The sequence below is a fragment of the Oryctolagus cuniculus genome, chromosome 17 (assembly GCF_964237555.1).
Source record: "Oryctolagus cuniculus chromosome 17, mOryCun1.1, whole genome shotgun sequence".
Lineage (NCBI taxonomy): Eukaryota > Metazoa > Chordata > Mammalia > Lagomorpha > Leporidae > Oryctolagus > Oryctolagus cuniculus.
Window position 1 is genome coordinate 21,143,183 of NC_091448.1, and position 21,453 is coordinate 21,164,635.

Here is a 21,453-nt window from a genome sequence, read left to right on the forward strand (position 1 = left end):
TCCCAGCCGCTGGCTGCACGGCCTGGGGCTGGTGAATGAGCCGGGGCTGGGGAAAGTCAGGGCGGTGGCGGTGTGCCCACACCTGCTTAGCGAGGAGGCTGAGGCCGGGGCCTGGGCGACAGGCCCCTTTGAAGAGCTGGTGGAGGCTTGGGCTCTTCCCAGCCACAGGCGGCCCCCTGACCCGCAGGGCTCCTGCTTTAACGAGGCCGGGAAATGTTCATGGGTAGCTAAACCACAGGTTAATGAGGGGTTTGGACAGAAAGTGGCATTAACTTTAACGAGGAGAAAGTACCCTGTGAAGGCGGCCCACGCCCAGTGGGGCGCAGATATAAATCCAGGCCGGCAGCCGCGTCCCCGCTCCAGGGCGCGTGGCCTCCGGGATCTGTCACTCCCATCTGGGCGGCGGTGGCCATGGCTTCCAAGTGCCTCAAGGCCAGCTTCTCTGCGGGGTCTCTCAAGAGCCCGGGCGGGGCCCGGGGGGGCTCCCCTCGCGTGTCCGCCGTGTACTCCAGCAGCTCCTGCAAGCTCCCGAGCCTCTCCCGCGGGGCACGGAGCTTCTCCGTGTCTTCCGCGGGGCTGGGCAGAAGCAGCTACAGGGTGGCCAGCTGCCTCCCCGCCCTCTGCCTCCCCGCCGGAGGCTTCGCCACGGGCTATGGCGCAGGTGGGGGCTGGTATGGGGAGGGTGTTCTCACGGGCAGCGAGAAGGAGACCATGCAGCTCCTGAACGACCGCCTGGCCAGCTACCTGGAGAAGGTGCGGCAGCTGGAGCAGGAGAACACCAGCCTGGAGAGCCGCATCCGGGAGTGGTGTGAGCAGCAGGTGCCCTACATGTGCCCTGACTACCAGTCCTACTTCCAGACCATCGAGGAGCTCCAGAAGAAGGTGAGGGGTCCAGAGTGTGGCCTTGGCTGCCCGGGAGCCTGGTGGCGTCAGCTCTGAGCTGGAAGCCCAAAACACGGGACACTTGGGAGGTCATAAAGCATATTCCATGTCTGTGGCCTCAGGGATGTCGTGAGCCCATTTTACAGATGGGAACACCGAGGCTCAGCTGGTGAAGACAATTAACGGCAATCAGTGGCGCCTGAGCTTGAGTAGAGGTTTATGAACTGACTGCCTGGGTGACCTTGGATGCTACCATCCGCCTCCCTGAGTTTTAATTTTCTCGTTATTTGATGAAGAGATTGGATTTGTTAGGTTGGTGCAGGTCAGGTTTCCCGTAAGTGACTGGCGGAAGGAGACGCCTGTCAGAGAAGTTTGCTTCTTGCCCGGCCCCACTCAGGAGCGGAGACTCCCCATGCACACTGTTAGCAATGAGCTGCCCTGGGCGCCCCGTGGCTGGCAAGACAGGAAGAAGGGAAAAGCCTTGTTCCCCCAGGCCAGGCAGCACGCCCCTGCCCTTCTCTCTAACCCCCGCACACGGGTCCTGGGGGCTCTGCTTTGGAGGAGATTCCGTGGCCTGTTCCTGTGGCATGTCCACGAGACCCGTGGAGCCCAGAAGGGGTGACTTGCCCCCTCCAGAGGCAGCCCCTGTCAGCACAGTGTCCTGCACTGCCCTGAAGTCACTTCTTTACGCCCCCAGACCCTGTGCAGCAAGGCCGAGAACGCCAGGCTGGTGGTGCAGATCGACAATGCCAAGCTGGCGGCCGACGACTTCCGGACCAAGTGCGTCGCCCTGCTCGCCCCTTGGGCGGGAGCTGGGGGAGCCTGGACTCGGGCTTTGGGTGCTGTCAGTTACGGAGGGATTGAAGGCAGGGCTCGGAGCTCCTGGCCAGTGTGGGGTGGGACCCGACTTAGATGCAAGAAGGAAACGTGGCTGCAGGTGCCCCGTTCTGCCCCTGCAGGTACGAGACGGAGGTGTCCCTGCGGCAGCTGGTGGAGGCGGACATCAACGGCCTGCGCAGGATCCTGGACGATCTGACCCTGTGCAAGGCCGACCTGGAGGCGCAGGTGGAGTCCCTGAAGGAGGAGCTGCTCTGCCTCAAGAAGAACCACGAGGAGGTGAGCATGGGGAGCAGGTGACGCCGAGGGGCGCAGGGGGCGGCCGCGGCTGGGAAAGCTCGCGCTGACCCTGTCTGTCTGTGCACAGGAGGTGAACTCGCTGCGCTGCCAGCTTGGTGACCGGCTCAACGTGGAGGTGGACGCCGCCCCTCCTGTTGACCTGAACCGCGTTCTGGATGAGATGAGGTGCCAGTACGAGACCCTGGTGGAGAACAACCGCCGAGACGCTGAAGACTGGTTTGACACCCAGGTAGACGGGGCTGCGGCCGGCGCAGTAGAGGGACCCTGCAGGTGGCACAGCCACGGTCCCGGGCTCTGACTCGGGAAGCCCAGCTGAATCCCTGCAGGATTTGCTGTCCTCAGGGGTGCAGTGGACAGGTTGGACTGGGTCATCTGGAAGGTTTTTGGCTGGTGATTCTGAGTGGCCCCTGTAGACCTCAGTGTCCTGACTAGGGGTGTGTGTGTGTGTGTGTGTGCGTTGCAGACCGAGGAGCTGAACAAGCAGGTGGTGTCCAGCTCAGAGCAGCTGCAGTCCTGCCAGGCCGAGCTCATTGAGCTGCGACGCACGGTCAACGCCCTGGAGATCGAGCTGCAGGCCCAGCAGAGCATGGTGAGCCCTGAGGCTGGGAGGAGGTGTGGCCGGACCAAGGCTGGGTGTTGCAGGCCCCGGCGTCCATGCTCTGGGGTCGGGGGCAGGTTCTTGAGCATCAGGGCTTGTCTGTGCAGTGGAGAGGGAAGCGGGGGCCAAGCCCCAGTCACGGATGCCCCCGTGGTAAAAGATAAAAGGCCTGGAGCAGCCAACGTGTCTGGGCATCAGCTCCTGCCTGCGAGTAGGCAGACAGCTACCAGGGAGATATGCACAAGGTCACGGAGGGCTGCGGGGGTAACCAGCGCCTCCGGACTGAGATGTCTGATTGCCAGGCGAGTCCCTGAGCTTCCATTCTGGATTCTGGGGCCTCACTAAGACCCCAGTGGCTCTTCCTTGCTCCCCCTCTGACCTCTAACCCTCCTCCTCCCTATGGACAGAGGGACGCCCTGGAGTCCACACTGGCGGAGACGGAGACCCGCTACGGCTCTCAGCTGGCCCAGATGCAGTGCATGATCAGCAACGTGGAGTCGCAGCTGGGTGAGATCCGGGCGGACCTGGAGCGGCAGAACCAGGAGTACCAGGTGCTGCTGGACGTGCGGGCCCGGCTGGAGGGCGAGATCAGCACGTACCGGGGCTTGCTGGAGAGCGAGGACTGCAAGTGAGTTCACTCACTGCCTGGGCTTTGGCTTGCTGCGTGCCATCCACAAGGCTCCGGGAGAGACAGCCCTGGGCTCCAGTCCCCCTCTTATCACAAACTCCTCCCTGGACTCCAGCCGGCCTCTGGAGCGGGGTGTGTGTGTGTGTGTGTGTGTGTGCGCTTCCTCTTGGGTAAAGTGAGGGCAGGATCAGCTTCCTCCTCCACGTAGCAGATCCTGGCATTGGCTCTGAGCTGAAAACAGTACCTGGAGAATCACTTTTTTTTCCTCCTTTCTTTCTTCTAGGCTCCCCTGCAACCCGTGTGCCCCTGACTACTCGCCCTCCAAGTCCTGCCTCCCCTGTCTTCCTGCGGCCTCCTGCAGCCCTGGGGTGGTCTGCGCAGCCAGCAGCCCCCGCCCTGTCTGCGTGCCCTGCCCGGGGGGCCGCTTCTGAAAGCTGCTGCCCTGGCTTCCGTGCCCTGGCCCTTGCGTGTGCCCCTGCAGAGCCCGCGGCCCCGGTCGGGCTGAGAGGGCTCGCCGCGAATGCTCGCCCACGGTTCCTCGGAGCCTGTGGCTAAGAAGGCCTCAGCTCCTTACCACGCTCAGGCCTGCCTTCTGGGTGTGTTCCAGTAGTTTCTGAAATGCAGCAGAGAGCTGTGCTGGCAGGACAATAAAGCAACTCGCTCTGGCTCCCAGTCTGATGTGCGTGGTTTTGCTGTGGCTGTTTCTTGTCTCCGTGGGGGTGGGGAGTGCGGAGGGCTCTTGGGCTGATAAATGGGGGTTGCTTGACCTTGTGTGACCCCGGGGATGACAGGGTCTCGGTGCCCCTGTGTGGCATGCTAGAGACCTGCAGTGGGAGTTTTGCTTGGTCCCCCGATGAAGACCTTTTTCCATGATTCCAACGTGGCGACAGGTACACAGCCCTCATCTGCTGTCCCTCTTGGTATGCTTGGCTGCTTAGTGCTGAGATCAGTACAACGTGAAGCATTTCAGCCACTTTATTAGCCCCATGTCATCGTAAGAGCCGTGACGCGGTGCCCCAAGCCCAGGGTACCCTCCCGGGTGTGCTGACATCAGCGACTCCCCTCTCCCACTGAAGCTGTTTCCTGCAGCCCTTCCGATCTTAACAATGCACATCCCAGCCTTGCCTGGCAGGGGATGGAGGTGAGGTTACTATTAGAACTTCTGCCCACAATCTGGGGCTTCTAGTCCCTGTCCCCCAGAGGCTCATGCATGTCCCTGTGTGTTCCTGACATCCGGGGCTATGGCAGCTCCCAGCATCCCAGCCCGAAGCTCTCATTTGTGCTCAGGATGTCTTCCCCCAGCAGACTCAGCCAATGTCAAGGTCCTCAGTCCCAGCGGGAAAGGGGGAAGGGGGGAGGCAAAACTGTGCAAGCCAGGAAGGAGGGCTGGTTGGCCCCAGATGGCCCTGCACGCCTGCAAGGAAGCCAAGGCACCTGCCAGGGAGGTCGGGGACGTTAAGAGAGCTGCTGAGTGCCGGAGGCGGAGGATGCAGTGGCGAAAGACGGCGCCCGGGCAGGCCCAAGACGGCCCCCGTGAGGGTGCCTGTTCGAGATGCCCCTGAATCAGCCTGGAGTCCTCCCTGCTGACTCCCTGTAAGCGAGGGCCTGGGCCTTCGGTTCTCCCGGCCCCCGGCCCTGGCCTCAGCTCTGTCTTCCCCGAGCACCTCAGCTAGTCTCGCTAGGGCAGCTGGGATGAGGCGGTGGTCTCAGGGTCCCTTGCTTCATTCACAAACCCTGACCGAGCTCCCACGGGTACCAGGCAGTGTGTTCCGCTCCAGGGTAGGACGGGGCCACGTGGGAGCGAGGCCCTGGGATGGAGCCGTGCCGGGGGAGCTCACCACTTCCCTGCCTTCCACCTCAGTGGCAGGAGCATAAGGGAGGTGGGCTCAGCGTGGACTCACTGAGCAGGGGTTGATTCTCAGCCTCCTCCTACCTGCGTGGGGGTGCATGAGCAGGTCCCAGTCCCTCTCCAAGTCCCAAGTCCCTCCTGGATGAGACAGGGCATGTGACACTTGGGCTGCTCGGTCCCCAGTGCTCTGCCGGGCCTGTGCTGGGTGTCTGGACACTGGTCAATGTGACGGCTCTTCTGGCTGGATGCCTGGATTGTTATGAGGGTGAGCGTCCGCGTCTCCCTGCCCAGGGTTCCATTTCCGAGGTTTCCTTCTAGGTAGCGACTCCCAGGATAAACCAGGCCAGTGTGAGATGTTGCTACGTGGTTAGTCATCCAACTCCAACTCTGACCATGGTTGGTGGGGAAGTCATGGTCAGCAGTGGACGCTGCCTTTCCCTGCATGTGGGCTCCAGTGAACTCTGGGTGCAAGCCACCTCCCTTTTCCTTTACAGCATTCTCAAGGCCCCTCCAAACCCATCCTGACGCCCCCAAGTGTAACCCTGCCTCTACCGGTGTTTGCTTTATTTGCCTGTGTCCTTTAACCAGAATGCTGTTTCCGTTCAGCCAGGTGGTCTCAGCCTTGCCTGCACGTTGGAATGATCTGGGGAGCTTTACAAAAACACTCATGCCTTTGAGGCAGCACTGTGATGCAATGGGCTAAACTGCTTGCTGGTTTGAGACCCAGCTGCTCCACTTGCGATCCAGCTTCCTGCTAATGCGCCTGGGAAAAGCAACGGAAGATGGCCCAAGTGCTTGGGCCCCTGCCACCCATGTGGGAGACCCGGAAGAAGCTTCTGGCTCCTGGCTTTGACCTATTGTGGCCATTTGAGGTGTGAACCAGTGGATGGAAGCTGGTTCTCTCTCCCTTTCTCTCTGTTGCTCTGCCTTTCAAATAAATACATCAATATAAAAAGAAAAGAAAAAACACTCATTCATGCTCTGACCTCAGAAATTCTGGGCATTGATCTGGGCTGCTCCCTGGTATTGGGGAGTTTCAAAGCTCCCCAGGTGATTCTAAAGCCCAGCGGGAGGAGAGGGCGGCCCCCAGGGGTTGCCTGTGGGCAGCACACCTGCAGATGGGGGCTCAGGACTGCCGCGGCACAGACATCAGCGCCGGCAGGCTGGTCTCTGTCAGCCAGCTCTGCCCTTTCTCTCTCCTTCTGTATCAAGCATTTGAGCTGAATTTCTAATTTCAGTTATTCTATTTCCAAAGAGTCTTTTTTCTTGTTCTCTGTTTATTTCTCTTTTATAAATCCAGCTCTTGTTTCATGGATGTAACTGCTCTATTTGTCTTAGAGGTCATTATTAGCATTCTTATTCCATGGTTTTGGATTCCACGTTGTCTCTGTTTTCACTAATTTCCCTTTTTACTGTTTTGTTTCTCTCTTGCTTTGTCTCTGTTTTTAACATTGGGAGCTCCTTTCAAATGTTTGCTGGTCCTTTTGTTTCTATTTAATGCTGAGACATCAAGAGGCCTGTAGCAGGTGCTCTGAGTACAGGTAGGTTGGATGGTAGTGCAACTTTAAATCAATTAAAAATCATTTGAGGGGCCGGTGTTTTGGCTCAGCGTTTGAGCTACCACTTGCAATGCCAGCATCCTGATGTTGGAGTCCTGGTTCGAGTCTCGGCTGCTCCTCTTCTGATCCAGCTCTCTGCCAATGTGCCTGGAAAAGCAGTGGAGGATGGCCCAAGTGGTTGGGTCCCTGGTGTCTATTTGGGAGACCTGGATGGAGTTCCTGGCTTCAACATAGCCCAGATCTGACTATTGCAGGCATTTGAGAAATGAACCAGCAGATGGAAGATCTTTTTCTCTTTCTGTCTTTCCCCCATAACTCTGCCTTTCAAGTAAATAAAATAAGATTTTATTAAGAATTATGAGAGAGAGAGAGAAACCTCTTGCTTACTTTTTAAAAAAGATTATTTATTTGAAAGTCAGAGTTACAGAGAGAAGAGAGGCAGAGAGGCAGAGAGAGAGAGAGAGAGAGAGAGAGAGAGAGAGAGAGAGGTCTTCCTTCTGCTGGTTCACTCCCCAGTTGGCTGCAATGGCCAGAGCTGCGCTGATCTGAAGCCAGGAGCCAGGAGCTTCTTCTGGGTCTCCCACATGGGTGCAGGGGCCCAAGGACTTGGTCCATCTTCCACTGCTTTCCCAGGCCATAGCAGAGAGCTGGATTGGAAGTGGAGCAGCCGAGACTTGAACTGGCGCCCATATGTGATGTTGGCACTGCAGCAGGCGGCTTTACCCGCTACACCACAGTGCCAGCCCCTTGTTTACTCTTTCACTCCCCAAATGCCCGAGACCACCAGGGCTGAGCCAGACTGAGACCAGGAGCTGGAAACTTCTTCCATGTCTCCCACATGGGCCATCTTCTACTTTCCCAGGCAGATTACCAGGGAGCTGGGCTATGGGTGCCAGAGCCCCAACCACTTGGGCCATCACCTGCTTTCTCCCACGGTCCGCATGAGCAGGGAGTTGAAATCAGAACTGGAGCTAGGACTGAACCCCAGGTGCTCTGATAAGGGGTGTGGGCATTTAACCACGAGGCCGAATACCCACCCCCAAACTTCCTGGCCCTGAGCTCAGTTTTCCTATGTCTTTTCTCCGGGCTCACCAAGCTTCGTTCTCAAAGAAGGGACTCCTGCTTTTCTATAGGGGAGAGAGGGAGGAAGGGAGGGGGGGAGGGCAGGTCCAGGTCACCAGGGCATGTGCTGTCCTTATGGCTAGATCATGCCACCCCTCCCCGCCTCTTCCTCATTCCCCCACTGCCTTGGCTGCCTTGGCATCACTTTCCCGTCTCTCCCCAGACGCACCTGCCCAGCCGTCTGCTCTGGCGTCAGACAGCCTGGGTTACCGTGGCGGTTACTCACGCAGCGCCCTCCGGGGCTGACATACAGGCCGGAAGCATGGCCTTCCGTGGCCTTGAACGTACTCCAGTGCTTCCTTCAGGGTGGAAGACACCGCTCCTGCCAAGCGCTCACCCATAGTGCCCTTTGCTGAGGATTTCTGGGGGAAGCTGGGGTCACCCCTTCCGGGTCCTCTGCTCCTCACTTCTGCCTCCCTCCCACCTCCCCCTCCCACCTCCCCCTGCTTCCATGATTGTCCCGAGAACTCCAGCTTCTCCCCCCGCCCTGTGGTGTCTTGCCAGTTAAATCAAGGCACATGGGGGCCTAACTTTTACCCCAGGAGATTCTTTCCAGTACGGTTTTTTCACCTCCAAGATTCTCACAGCCACCAGAGGGCTTTGCTAAGCACAGGTGGCGGCCCTGCCCTCGGAGTTCTGGGTTCAGAATATCTGGGGTGAGCCTGATGAATGGTGTTTCTGAAAGGTTCCTGAGAGATCTCGAGACTGCTAGTCCAGGGACTCCGCCTGGAGAGCCACTGCCGTGCCTGGCCACAAGCATGGTGATCCTACAGCACGAAGCGGGTAAACCCACAGCCAGGGCCCTGCGTGTGTTCACTAGGGGGGCTGGTTATGGTTTTGGGGAAGGTCCAAGGAGTGTCACCCCACATTGTGTGTAACATCATCATATCTTCTCGCCTCTGATGCCCGCTCCAAACACTCCCCCCCCCCCCCCGCACCAGGCAAGGGCACCAAGGCCCAGACAGGCACAGGGACTCCTGCGGTCACAAGGCGGTCACAATGTCTTAAGGTGTTTTCCTTTTCCTGTTCCTTTACCGACATGTCTGGGGCCGCTGTCCATCAGGGGCCGCATGGTGATGCTTCGGTCAGTGACTGCCTGCCCCTGTGACGGGGGTCCCCTGAGAGGACAACATTCAATGATGTCACACCTCTACGATGTTTGCAAGATAGCAAAATTGTACAATGTGGTGTTTCTCAGAACTCCTCCCTGTCGGCAGCGACGCTAAACTGTTTAAAAATGACAAGGACGTGTCCCCAGTATAGTTTTGGGAAGATGAGTGAATTAATAAGTGGCCACCCCACGCGTGTACGTGAAGAGTGGCGAGCCCGCAGCTTTGCAGCCAGGACTGAGCACCTCTGCCCCAGCACGTGCTGCTTTTTATTTTATTATTATTATTATTATTTCTTGACAGGCAGAGTGGACAGTGAGAGAGAGAGACAGAGAGAAAGGTCTTCCTTTGTCGTTGGTTCACCCTCCAATGGCTGCCGCGGCCGGCGCACCGCTCTGATCCGATGGCAGGAGCCAGGTACTTATCCTGGTCTCCCATGCAGGTGGCAGGGCCCAAGCACCTGGGCCATCCTCCACTGCACTCCCGGGCCACAGCAGAGGGCTGGCCTGGAAGAGGGGCAACCAGGACAGAATCCGGCGCCCCGACCGGGACTAGAACCCGGTGTGCCAGCACCGCAAGGTGGAGGATTAGCCTAGTGAGCCGCGGCGTCGGCCTATTTTATTATTATTATTTTTTAAGATTGGGGATGGGGCCGGTGCTGTGGCTCACTTGGTTAATCCCCCTGCAGCACTGGCATCCCATATGGGTGCCGGGTTCTAGTCCTGGTTGCTCCTCTTCCAGTCCAGCTCTCTGCTGTGGCCCGGGAGGGCAGTGGAGGATGGCCCAAGTGCTTGGGCCCCTGTATCAGTATGAGAGACCAGGGAGACGCACCTGGCTCCTGGCTTCAGATAGGTGTAGCTCCAGCCGTAGCAACCATTTGGGGGAATGAACCAACAGTAGGAAGACCTTCCTCTCTATCTCTCTCTCTGTCTATAACTCTACCTGTCAAATATATATATATATATATATATATATATATATATATATATATATAAAGATTGGGCTATTTATTTGAAAGTCGGAGTTACAGAGAGAGGGAAAGTGAGCAAGACAGGTGTCTTCCCTCCCCTGGTTCAGTCCTCAGATGACTGCAATGGCTCAGGCTGGGCCAGGCCACAGCCAGGGGCTTCATCTGGGATAGCAGGGCCCCAGCACCTGGGCCATCTTCCGCTGCTTTCCCAGGTGCATGAGCAGGGAGCTGGATAGGAAGTGGAGCAGCTGGGGCTGGAACCAGCGCCCATATGGGATATCAGTGTTGCAGGCGGCAGCTTTACCTGCTACACCACAAAGCCTGCCCCTAGCATGTGGCTTTAAGGGAATGCCCAAGTTCTAGAACAGGGGACAGCTGCTCCTGGGCTCCTGGCTTAGCTCAGCCTAGAGCTGAAGGGCGTCCGTTCTCAAAGGACCTGCCTCTCACTCTGAGGTCCCGAAGCCAGGCCGCCTGCCCACCACCACCACGGGATAAGATAGAGCCTCTTCCAGCCCTTTCGGCGAGCCGACAGCCGGCACAGGACTTCTCTGCGCATGCGCAAGGAGAGTTGCGGGAAGGATCCGGAGACCGCGACGACGGAGCCTGTGCAGTTGGAGAAGGCCGTGGCGGCGGTCTGCTTCCCCCAGAGCAGGCTCTGCACTCTTCTCTCCGCGGGGCTTTCTGCAGTTCTCTCTCCCCCCTTAGCAGGAAGACGATGCCCATGAGGAACCCCCTGAGGTTCTTTTCCCCGCCTCGTGCATCAGACCACCACCAGTATCCGGGTAGCTCCTGTCGCCCACGCATTTCCTCTTCCTCTAGGGGATGTTTCATTGCCAGGAGCGACGGCTGCCCTGCATACTCGCAGTGTAGTGGGCAAGGCCCGCGGTGGCACAGGGCCAGGCCACTGGGGTCCCCCAGCGGCCCCACCCTACTAATGAGGGCCCCGGCCCGGAGCTGTCCTTTGAAGCTCTGTCCCAAAGCTCGTCCCTGGTGATCAATGACAGGGTCCCCAGTGCTGCTCTCGCTAAATGACCAGTCTGGCGTCTTTTATGGGGGCGGGCACTCCTTGCAGGAAACCCCATTACTGATTAATTGGTGGCTTGCTCTGGGACGGGGTGTAAACATCCACAGCCCCCCGGGGGTGGCTGTCCGGCGCGAGCCCCCTCACTCTCAGGGTATAAGAAGGGCAGGTTGAGATCGGCAGACATCCAGACAGCTGCAGAGGAAAGCAAGCAAAGCACCTTCTCGACATGACGACCTCCTGCTGCATCGCCAACAGCTCGTCGGCCTCTGCCAAGAGCTGCCCCCGGCCTTCCTCCGTCTGCTTCAGCAACGTGAGCCGCCGGCCTGAGCTGTGCCTGGGCTACGTGTGCCAGCCCACGACATCCATGTCTTCCATCTGCTTGCCCACCACCTACCAGCCAGCCAGCTGCTTCTCCAAGACCCGCCTGCCCAGCTCCTGCAGGCTCAGCAGCCACCGAGCGGCCAGCTGCGTCTCCAGCCCCGTGGGCATCTATGGCTGCTACTTCGAGGGCTCCTTCAATGGCAGTGAGAGGGAGACCATGCAGCTCCTGAACGACCGCCTGGCCAGCTACCTGGAGAAGGTGCGGCAGCTGGAGCGCGAGAACGCGGAGCTGGAGGGCAGGATCCAGGAGGCCTTGCAGACCCAGGTGGTCACCGCGGGGCCCAACTACCAGTCTTTGTTCAGGGTCATCGAGGAGTTCCAGCAGAAGGTGAGAGCAAGTGGTGACCAGCGGGCGACTGGCAGGGCAGGGAGGGTGCTGGCGCATGGCCTCCCTGATTCGAGTCTTGTTCATTTGCTAAGTTGAGTGCAGGGCAAAGAGGCCTCCCGGGGCACAGAAGTCTCTTCCGGCGTGAGCCCCCGGCCGCAGCCCTCCATGTGGGAAGAGACTGGGAGCTGGTTTCAGGGCTGCTCTGGAGCCACTGCGGGATCCCAGAGGTCCCCTTCCCCTCCTGCAGGCCTCGGTGTCTTGCCCTGTAGAGCAAGGGTCACCTTGGCCTTTATCCCGTGGTTGTCCCGAGGGTGCGGGGAGACCCCTCCCCACCCATGCTGCTCACTACATCCAAGACGAAGCATTTGTGTTTAGTTACTTTATTAAAGGATAGAGGTAGAGAGAGAGAGAGAGAGAGAGCGCGAGTGAGCGAGCGAGCGAATCTTCCATCTGCTGGCTCACTCCCCAGATGGTCTCAGCAACCAGGGCTGGGCTAGGATGAAGCCAGGAGTCTGGAACTCCATCTGGGTCTCCCACGTGGGTGCAGGGGCCCAAGGACTTGGCCCATCCTCCACTGCTTTTCCCAGGTGCATTAGCAGGGAGCTGGATAGGAAGTGGAGCAGCCAGGACTCAAACTGGTGTCCATATGGGATGCTGACTCTGCAGACAGTGGCTTAACTCACTGCGCCAGAATGCTGGCCCCAAGACGTTTGTGTCTGTGAAGAGTCAGATGCTGAGAAAACGAATCTGCAGCTCTCCAAGGACTGGCAGCTCCCTCCATGTCCCCCAGAGCTCCAGGCAGAGGGGCTCGGCAGGGACGGCTGCAGGGCTGCTGGCTCTGCCTTTGCAACGGTCTCCTCCTCATTCGAATTCTTTTCTCTCCTCTCTTCCTGGTCTCGTCCCCTCTGCCTGCCTGGGCCCCTAGATTCTGTTCACCAAGGCCGGGAACGCCAGGGTGATGGTGCAGATCGACAACGCCAAGCTGGCTGCCGACGACTTCCGGACCAAGTGAGCTTAGCCAGGGGAGGGGCTGGGGGAGCACCCGCATAGGTGGTGGGGCTCTCCCAGCACAGCCTTGGGGCAGTTTCTGTCGTTGTCACGGACGTTTGGAAAGTTCTGGCAGTTCAAGGCCTGCCCTGAGTCCTGGGCTTCGTTCCAGTTTTCATGTGCTGTGTTCTGCCCCTGCAGGTACGAGTCGGAGCTGTCCCTGCGGCAGCTGGTGGAGGCCGACATCAACAGCCTGCGCAGGGTCCTGGACGATCTGACCCTGTGCAAGTCGGACCTGGAGGCGCAGGTGGAGTCCCTGAAGGAGGAGCTGATTTGCCTCAAGAAGAACCATGAGGAGGTGAGGACAGGAGTCCCGCTGAGGGCGCCCTGGGGAGCAGAGAGGGTGGAACGTGGCTGAAGCCCCCAGGCCTGTTGCTGTGACTGTCTCCTCTCTGCAGACTGTCTGAGCTTCCTCCTCTGCACAACAGGGGTAATGTTTCACTATTATTATTACTAGTTTTTTGAAGATTTATTTATTTATTTGAAAGGCAGAGTTACAGAGAGGCAGAGGCAGAGAGAGAGAGAGAGAGAGAAAGGTCTTCCATCTGCTGGTTCACTCCCCAAATGGCCTCAATGGCTGGAGCTGAACTGATCCGAAGCCAGGAGCCAGGAGCTTCTTCTGGGTCTCCCATGTGGGTGCAGGGCCCAAGGACTTGGGCCATCTTCTGCTTTCCCAGGCCATAGCAGAGAGCTGGATTGGAAGTGGAGCAGCCGGGACTTGATCCTGTGCCCATATGGGATGCCGGCACTGCAGGTGGCGGCTTTTACCGGCTGCACAATAGTGCAGGCCTCTCATTATTATTTTTTAAAGTATTTATTTATTTGAAAGGCAGAGAGAGAGAGAGAGAGTGAGCTCTTCCATCTGCTGGTTCACTCCCTAAATGCTTGCAGCAGCCAGGGCTGGGTTATACCAAAGCCAGGAGCTAGGAACTCCATCCAGATCTCCCATGTGGGTGGCAGGGGCCCAAGCACTTGAACCATTATCTGTGTGTGGCCTTCCCAGGGGCATTAGCAGGAAGCAGGATCAGATGTGGAGCAGCCAGGTCTTGAGCCGGCCCTCCTGTATGCGGCTGTCTCAGGAGGCAGCTTGACCTGCTACATCAGCGCACAGGCCCCAGAGAGAAGGTTTTCGGACAGGGCTCCTGGGAGACTGGAACGGGTCTCATGGATCATGGCTGTGGCCCAGGTAGTGGAGATGAAACACCTGCCTGTTCGTGGGCGCTCAGAAATGTAGCCCCTTCTCTTCGGCATTTGCTGGGCTAGCTAGTGGTGTGCGCCAAGTGCTCGCCGGTGGTGACTGTGTTTGTTTTAGCCACAGCCAGGAGCAGAGGGGTGCAGTAGGGCCAGGGGTGGGTTAGATTCTGGAACGCACATCAGATGGCCTTTTCCACATCTGCAAGCTGGACTGCTGGCCCCAGCTCCTGCAAGGGGGAGGTGGATGGCGGAGGTTCTCTTCCCTTTGATGACCCCGCCCCTGCTCCCCTGCCTCTCTCCCATCCGCGCTGAGGCCACCTGCAGCCGCCTTCCTTGCTGGTGTCTCCCCCCTCTCCAACAGGTCCCCAGAGGCCCACCTGGGCCTGGTGGTTTTCCTGCTAATCTGGGTTTTTGGCCCTCGGCCCCTTGAGTTGGGATCTGGATGAACAAACACCTCTGATTCCCGGCTGGGTGTCTGTAGGCTTCGGTGAAAGGCACGCTCCGTCTCCACGGAGCACCCTGGGGCGCCTGACTCATCCCACTTAAGTCAGAGAACTGGGAACGGCCCCAAGGAGCCGCTAATGAGGCATCATCGCACAGCCCGCCAGCCCCGGTGATAACTTTCTCTCTTTGGCAGCCGGGCTGGGGAAGTGCCTGCTCCGGCTTGGGCCTTGAACCAAGTAAAGTCAAGCTCCAGGCCCCTCCTTCCCAGATAAACGCAGGCTGGAAGGGTGATTGGGAAACTGGGGGTACGGATTTCTCACTGGGGCCCCAAATGGCTCAGACAAACCCTAGCACTGCAGTTGGCTTCTGCCAGAAGTGGCGCCGGGCGCCGTGTAGGAGGGCGCCTCCCAGTGCGGGGATGTCTGACTGGAGCCAGGAGACCCTGGGGATTCTGCAGGGTGCACTGTGGCCGTCAGGGGGCCCCTCGCACCTTTAGATCGTCAGCACCTTTTGTTGCAGCTGTTCTTGTCTCCCTCGGGAGGAGAGCTAGGACTGGGTGATTTTCACACTTGCCGGGGGGGGGGGGGGCTCTTGTGCCTTTTCAGGAAGTCAACACCCTCCGATGCCAACTCGGGGACCGCCTTAACATCGAGGTGGACGCCGCGCCCCCTGTGGACCTGACCAAGATACTGGAGGAGATGCGGTGTCAGTACGAGACGGTGGTGCAGAGCAACCTCAGGGACGTGGAGGAATGGTTCAACACGCAGGTGGGCCTCTCGCAGGGCGTCTCCTCTGCTCTGCGTCCCTGGGAAGATGCCCCCAACCTTCCCCGTCTCCCCACTGCAGATGGAGGAGCTTAACCAGCAGGTGACCACAAGCTCCGGGCAGCTTCAGAGCTACCAGTCGGACATCATTGACCTGCGCCGCACGGTCAACGCGCTGGAGATCGAGCTGCAGGCCCAGCACAGCCTGGTGAGTGCCGCGGGTGGGCAGCGCGGCCCCTGCTGTCCGTCTGAGGCAGCACCGAGCAAAGGGGCAGGCAGCCAGGGAGGAGGAAGTGGAGGCCCAGGTGTCAGCTGGCCGGGATGCTCACCCCGCCGCCCTGTCCTGGAGGGAAGGTTTTTGTGGGGTGAGCTCAGGGACCACAGGCGCTTCGCACCAGAGGAGGGTGAGGTGGACGCTGTCCAGCAGGACGCCCCGGGAAGGCTCGTCCTCTGCTGAGCCTGCCCTTCAACCCGTAGTGTTCAAGGGCATGCACAGGGATGAGAGTCAAAACTCCTGCCACCCACGGACTTCTCTGGGCCAACTGGATCAGAGTCTCTGGAGGTGGGGACGGGGCGTGGCTATTTTTAGGGCTCCCATGTGGCTAACGCGCAGCCAGGGTTGGAAACCACTCTTATTTATTTATTTGTTTGAGAGGCAGACAGATAGAGATAGAGAGAGAGAGATAGCCCCCATTTGCTGGGTCTCTCCTCAAATGCCCCCAACTGCCGAAGCTGGGTTAAGCTGGAGCCAGGAGCTTGCAACTCCATCCAGGTCTCCCATGGGAGTGGCAGGGACCCTGCCCTTGAGCCCTCACCTGCTGCCTCCCAGGGTGTGCATGAGCAGGAAGCTGGAGTCAGAAGCAGAGCTGGGACTTGGGCACTCTGAGGTGGCACTCGGGGCTCCCAAGTGGCACCTGGACTGCTTGTGCCAAATGCTCACCCCAAGGACCACTGTTCTCAGTGGCGCCACAGGAGGCACTTGGTGAACCTCAGATCTCAGTCACCAGAGGTCGTAGAAGGAACAAGGTTATGCACAACCAGATGTAAGACTTGGTTCAAATTGTGTGTGCGTGTTTTTTTTTTTTTTTTTTTTTAAATTTGAGAGGCGGAGTTACAGACCGAGTGAGAGAGACACACAGAGAGAGAGAGATCTTCCACCCACTGGCCCCAAATGGCTGCAAAGGCCAGAGCTGGGCCGATCCAAAGCCAGGAGCTTCTTCTGGGTCTCCCACGCAGGTGCAAGGACCCAAGGACTTGGGCCATCTTCCAGCAGAGAGCTGGATCAGAAGTGGAGCAGCTGGGACTTGAACCGGCACCCATATGGGATGTTGGCACTGCAGGCAGTGCCCACTATGCCCACTATGCTCACTATGCCACAGCACCAGCTCCCCAAATCGTGGACTTATCACGAACCTTGAACAAGTTGCCCAGTGACTTAGCGAGGGAGGGGTTATTTCCAACACCACACAGAGTCTTGGTTCTTCTTGGCTTCGCTTCTCACGGTTCTGATTTTCCTGTGTGTTAGAGAGACTCCCTGGAAAACACGCTGACAGAGACGGAGGCCCGCTACGGCTCCCAGCTGGCCCAGATGCAGGGGCTCATCAACAACGTGGAGTCGCAGCTGGGTGAGATCCGGGCGGACCTGGAGCGGCAGAACCAGGAGTACCATGTGCTGCTGGATGTCAAGGCCCGGCTGGAGGCGGAGATCAACACGTACCGGACCCTGTTGGAGAGCGAGGACTGCAGGTGAGTGATCCTGCTGAGGCTTGCCCTCCAGGGGCCATCAGCTTAGAACCCCGTCAAGATTAAGAAGCCATTGGAGGGGAGGGTGTGTGGCGCAGCAGGTTAAGCTGCCACCTGTCCATTGGGAGGAAGTCGGGCCGGTGAGACAAGGCCTCTGCTGTCGCGTTGGTTCCGTGTGTTTAGGGAGAGAGGCGGCCGGGCCATGGGGAGCCCTCTTTGGCTGGCAGAGATGACAGAAGGTAGCTTCCTGTGACTGAGCAGTGGTGAGCAGCCGGGCAGGCAGGGCCATCCGGGGCCGGTTCTTGGAGAACCACAAAGGCCACACAGGGGAGGGAGAGCTCTACCTGACAGGCAGGGGGAGGGGCGATGGAACTAGCTGAGCTCTGCCCTCCCCCCCCCCCCCCCCATGGTAGGCGTCTGGAATGCAGTGCCGCCAGCATACGTGTTTAGTCCATGCTCAGCACATAGTCGAGGTGCAGGGAGCGTTTCTTGGCTGAGTCAATGAAACCTCACAGCTACTCTGTCAGGGAGGTCACCCCGAGGGCAGCGGGGAGAACTGAGAAGAAGCAGGACCAGGTGGGGACACTGTCAAGGGGGCCCTGGCCATGGCCTGGTTGAGCCGAGGCGAGGGCCTGCAGGAGGGCGGTGGAGGCATCGGCCCCCAGTGCTCTGCAGGCAGAGTCCGCAGGACTGGGGGGCTGCCTGGAGGCGGGGTACCTCTGGGCGATGCACACCTGGCGGGAGGATGCCTGTTGTAGCAGTTTCTATTCCACAGCTAAGCTTGCTTCTCTTCTCCGGGGCAAGCATGGCAAAGCCAAAGGTTTGCAAGGCCCAGGCTGTTAGCTCACATCGTGACATGGTCGTGGGGGCCCAGCAGAGAGCTCCAGCCCCACGCACGGAGGGCAGTGCCGACCGCTCGGGGCCACGTGGACCCTGGGAGCAGGAGGGCCAGCGGCGCTGGGTCTTCTGATTGTTTGAGGGAGGCTGGGAATCTGGAGTTCTTAAATGTTACATTCTCCTGATTTTTTAAATATTAAAAAAGCCTATAAAACGCGATTTAATAGAAATTAAAGAAACATATAGTACTAGTCAAATGAAGCGCATCTCAGGCTGCCAGTGGGTCTGAGCCATTTGGTCTCCGGCCAGCGTCCAATGCGTTGCTGCCGGTCTCGAGCCCACACCTGCCGGCCTCTGAGGTCATCCCTCTTCCTTTCACCGTGTGCTGATTGTTGCTCCTAATGAGCACATTCTTCGTTAAGCACCTGCTCTGTGCCAGCTCTGCAGGGTGGGCATCCGTCCTCGGCTGCCCAGCAGCAGAGACCGACCGCGGCAGAATCAGCGCCAGTCTCTGCGGAAGGGAGCGTGGGGTGGTGCACGGGCATCTGACTCTCAGCAGTGGGGGCTTCCAGGAGGAGGTGGCAGCTGGGCTGGGCTCCGAAAGGCCTTTCACTCCGCTTTCTCTTCTAGAATAAAACACCTGAGGCTGTTAATTTATAAAGAAAAGGGGTTTGCTTTGGCTCGCGGTTGTGGAGGCTGGGAGGTATTGGCTTCTGCCTGGCTTCCGGTGAGGGCTGTGTGCTGCTCCCTGCGTGGTGAGAACGCGGGTGAGAGAAGAAGCAGGAGAGAGCTGGGCCGGGGGTGGGGGGGCTCGCTTTGTAGCCGTCTGCTCTGGCAATAACCAGGCCACTCTCCTGGGAACCACAGGCAGCCTATCCTGAGGGTGGGGCCCCCTGAGCTCAGCTCTGAAGGACCCCAGCATCTCCCATCACTGGGAGTCAAGTTTCAAACTGGAGGCTTGGCCGGACACAGACCACATCCAAGCCACAGCAGAAGAGAAGAAACTGACTAGGGGTGGGGAGAGGGCAGAGTGTTTTAGAAATAGGAGCCGGGGCTGAAGCCCCGGGCCGAGCAGCATGGTCCATGGAGGAACTGGGAGGAGTTCTGAGCACCCAGGGCTGAGTGGAAGGGGCCTGGAGCTGAGGCTGGGCTGAGAGGTGGGGGCAGGGTTATCACGCAGGTCCTACCGGGAAGGCTACTCCTTATTCTGGGCACCGACAGGAGCCTCTGCAGGTGTTAAGCAGGGGAGGGACAGGACGAGATGGAGCAGGGCAGGAGAGGGGCTGGGCAGGTAGCACAGGTACAGATGACAGGGATGCTGGGTGGAGAAGACACCCAGTGGGTGTGTCTGAGGGCATCTGGGGCAGCTGGGGCGGCATCTGCTGCCGAGCTGGGCCCCGCACCAATCTCCGCCACTGTGGCTTTCTCCCGCAGGACGCCCTGTAATCCATGCGCAGCTTCCTCCGTGCCCCCTTGTGTGCCCTCTCCCTCGGTGCCCCGCACCATCTACGTGCCTTGCACGCCCTGTCCCCAGGGCTGCCACTGAAGTCCCTCTGCGCTGCGGATCCTGCCTGCTGCTGCTGCCTCCTTAGACCGAGCCCGGCCCCATCTTGGTGCTCGCTCGAAGAGCAGGGCCGGCCTGGCCAGCAAGGAAGACCTTGAGCCGGACCAGCAGGTGGACCATCTGCAGCATCTTCTCCTCCTACAGGGGGCGCCCTCACCTCCCTTGCTTCAAAACCTCCTCTTCTCTTTCCATGGGTGCTCTTTTCTTGCTGTCTGTGTTCCTTGAAAGAACATGCATTCTTAGATAACTGGCAAATAAAGCTTCTTTCTTGCAAACGCATCATTCTGTAGTTGTCATGTGTGCTGCTGTATCCACAGCCAGCTCTGCGCCACTGGGCTCGACAGCAGGTCCCTCCTGCTTCCGGGGAAGCTTGACAGGTGCTCACTGGAAGGGCCGCTTGGAGCCAGGCAGTCGGTCCAGAGCCAGGTAGTAAATGAATACAGAGGAAAGGGAGACACCGATGCCAGAAACCTAGGCCAAACTACAGTAACTGGGGATCCTACTGGAATGAATCCCTCCCTGCGTCTCATTACAGCCGGTACAATGGGATCATTCACTCCTTCCTGCAATAAGTCTCTGAGTGCCTACTGAGCTCAGGTTCCGTGTTAGGGGCTGGCTGGGCCGGGTGTTGGTCCTGGATGCCTTGTTAATAATGCCTTGTTTAATTCTTGCAACAACCTATGAAAAGGCTCCATGATCTCAACATGAGGAGGAAACTGAAGCCAAATGAGGCTAAGAAAGTTGCCCGAGTGGTCGACCCAGGGCTCAAATCGAAGCCCCCGGACTCCACAGATGCTCAGCCAGCCCACAGGCAGCGTCCTCAATATTTGCAAACTGCAGCTGGGTGCAGGGCTTGCAAAAGGTCCATGTGACCCTCATCATCTAAACACTTGGGGTGGGAGGGGAGCTCAGGCCAGAGTGTGTGTGGCCCCCCTCCTCCTTCCTCACCCAGGCCCAGGGAGCAGTGGCGCTGTCATAGCGACACCGCCACCAAGAACTGCTCCCACTCTGAGCGCTTCCAGTGCCCCAAGTCCCGGGGTGAGGGTATTCTAGAAATGAACTCAGGCATCGTGCGGCATCGTGTCCATTGTGTGCAGGGGAAACAGCCACAGACAGTGGCTGAGTCCATGTAAGGATCTGAACCCCAGTCCAGCTGCCCAGCAGCGTTAACCATTCTGCTACACTGCCCTACCCAGGAAGCCTGCACACTCGCAGAGACTGGGAGAAGGTAAGCGTGGGGGGATCTGAAAAGGCGTCTTGTAACAGGAAGCATTGACGGGGACCACGGGGCTGGAATAGATGGGTATAGCACCCGACAGGTGCACGTGGGGGTCTGTGGGGCAGCCGAGGTCAGGCTTGGCTGAGGCTGTGGGTTCCGGCAGGAGACTGCTGGGAGTAAAGCTCAAAGGAGAGGAGCGCACTGGCTGGTGGGAGGCCTCAGGGGTCCCCTGCAGGGCCTGGACTGTCTCTCAAGGGCAGTGGGAGGGCTGCTGCAGGCCTGGGGCCCAGGGATGACATGACTGGAGTGGTATTTCAGAAAGCTTCCCCCAGGGAGGCTCAGGGGCAGGGAGAAAGCTGACGGAGAGTCTGTGCGAGAGGCTCTCAGGGTCTTAGTAAGGGCGATGGCAGTGGCCACAGAAAAATAAGGCTCCACTCCGAAAGATGCGGTGCGCAGTGGCCGTGCACTGCGGCAGGTAAAGGGGAGAGAGCCGGAAGCATCTCCCTCCACCTCACTCTCCAAATGCATGGTTCTGCCTTAATGAGCTGAGAGGAAATCCCTACTAAGTATCTGCCCTCTGGCTTTGCCAAGAGGTGGTGAGAAATGCATTGGCTCCAGAGGCTGTCCGTGGGTTCCCTGGACCGATGTGGTCCTGCAAGACCCCCCACCTCCCCGCAGACAGGGCCCTTAGCCTGATGGGGCCCTAGCTCGGCACGGTGCTCCTGGTTGGTGGCTGGGTAAGACTTTAATGAGCTGAAATGCCAGGGGGAGGCCTTCTGTCCTCAGAACTGCAGGCGAGTGTATTTCTAGAATACACTCAACTCGAGCGAAGCAACAGACCAGGCCGACCAAATCTTTGGCTGGAGCAATTGTTCTGTCCAATATGGTAGCCACCGTCCACGTGGTTGTCCCCTTTGTAAGGAAAGACAATTCGGTACAACTGTAGAGTTCAGTTCCCCGGTTGCACCAGGCCCCCGTGGCTAAGGGGTTCCCCACAGGACTAAGCAGACGGGGAGGATTCCTAACATCGCGGGGAGCTCCCCCGGACAGGGCC

General features: G+C 58.8%; 2 protein-coding genes across 2 annotated transcripts; both read left to right on the forward strand.

Annotated features, from left to right (window-relative positions):
* The first annotated feature begins 335 nt into the window (after positions 1-335).
* On the forward strand, positions 336-3,917 carry LOC100343930 (keratin, type I cuticular Ha5). The gene is made up of 7 exons (XM_002719379.4): positions 336-882; positions 1,580-1,662; positions 1,842-1,998; positions 2,087-2,248; positions 2,483-2,608; positions 3,025-3,245; positions 3,529-3,917. The coding sequence occupies exons 1-7, from the start codon at positions 412-414 to the stop codon at positions 3,674-3,676; spliced, it is 1,368 nt and encodes a 455-aa protein (XP_002719425.1). The 5' UTR covers positions 336-411; the 3' UTR covers positions 3,677-3,917.
* A 7,131-nt stretch (positions 3,918-11,048) lies between these two features.
* Positions 11,049-19,459, forward strand: KRT32 (keratin 32). The gene is made up of 7 exons (XM_002719155.5): positions 11,049-11,587; positions 12,513-12,595; positions 12,776-12,932; positions 14,878-15,039; positions 15,119-15,244; positions 16,562-16,782; positions 19,051-19,459. The coding sequence occupies exons 1-7, from the start codon at positions 11,105-11,107 to the stop codon at positions 19,160-19,162; spliced, it is 1,344 nt and encodes a 447-aa protein (XP_002719201.3). The 5' UTR covers positions 11,049-11,104; the 3' UTR covers positions 19,163-19,459.
* Positions 19,460-21,453: the final 1,994 nt, after the last annotated feature.